The sequence below is a fragment of the Octopus bimaculoides genome, chromosome 10 (genome assembly GCF_001194135.2).
Source record: "Octopus bimaculoides isolate UCB-OBI-ISO-001 chromosome 10, ASM119413v2, whole genome shotgun sequence".
In the NCBI taxonomy this organism is placed as follows: Eukaryota; Metazoa; Mollusca; class Cephalopoda; order Octopoda; family Octopodidae; genus Octopus; species Octopus bimaculoides.
Genome location: NC_068990.1, coordinates 79,106,009 through 79,106,715, shown reverse-complemented (window position 1 = coordinate 79,106,715; position 707 = coordinate 79,106,009). Strand labels below are relative to the sequence as shown.

At 31.1% G+C, this 707-nt stretch overlaps 1 protein-coding gene across 1 annotated transcript in view; it reads left to right on the top strand.

Moving 5' to 3' along the window:
- The window catches only part of LOC106869532 (cerebrin prohormone-like), a 35,950-nt gene extending 35,598 nt beyond the window's left edge, over positions 1–352 (top strand). The window contains exon 3 of the mRNA XM_014915306.2: positions 133–352. Coding sequence (XP_014770792.1) covers positions 133–270 — 138 coding nt within the window. The 3' untranslated portion in view covers positions 271–352. The remainder of the gene's footprint in view (positions 1–132) is intronic.
- Positions 353–707: the final 355 nt, after the last annotated feature.

The window sequence follows — 707 nt, the reverse complement described above, 5'->3', positions numbered from 1 at the left end:
AGCAACAATAATAATCGTAATAACGTTGCTTGGACGAGATCTCGCTGATTACAGTCATGGCTGCCATCGTCCAGTGATTTATTCGTTTGTTGGTATTCTTATTTTTTTTTGTTCTTTTTTCTCTCGTTTCAGGAAATAATTGGTTTAGCCAGCAAAATTCTGGAGATAGCAATTCACATGGATAAACCGCGGGGTTTGTCCAAACGTAATCATGGCATGATCGATACATTGATTAACATTCCTGATTTGGACAAGGTCGGCAGAAAGTAAAGAATGAGAATAATATTATGAATAATAGAAATTATAACTATAATTATAAAAATAATAATTATAAGAATAATAATAATAATAACAATGCTAATATCAATATTAATAAAAGTATAATGAGGTTGACGATAATGATAATGATGATGTATAATATGGCGACGACGATATCGATAAGGACGATGATGATGATGATGATGTTATTATCTTTGTTGGTAATGTTTTTATTGTTATTGCTGTTGATGATGATGATGATGATGAAGAAGAAAAGGAAATTGACAATATCAACAAAACTCCCGTTGCAGGTATGGACATTTTGTGTCTCCTTATTTTATAAAATTCTGCCACGTGAATCTGTTTGTCTGTCTGCATGTTTCTCTCCCTCTGTATATATATATATATATATATATATATATATACCCATACATATATGTATGCGCGCA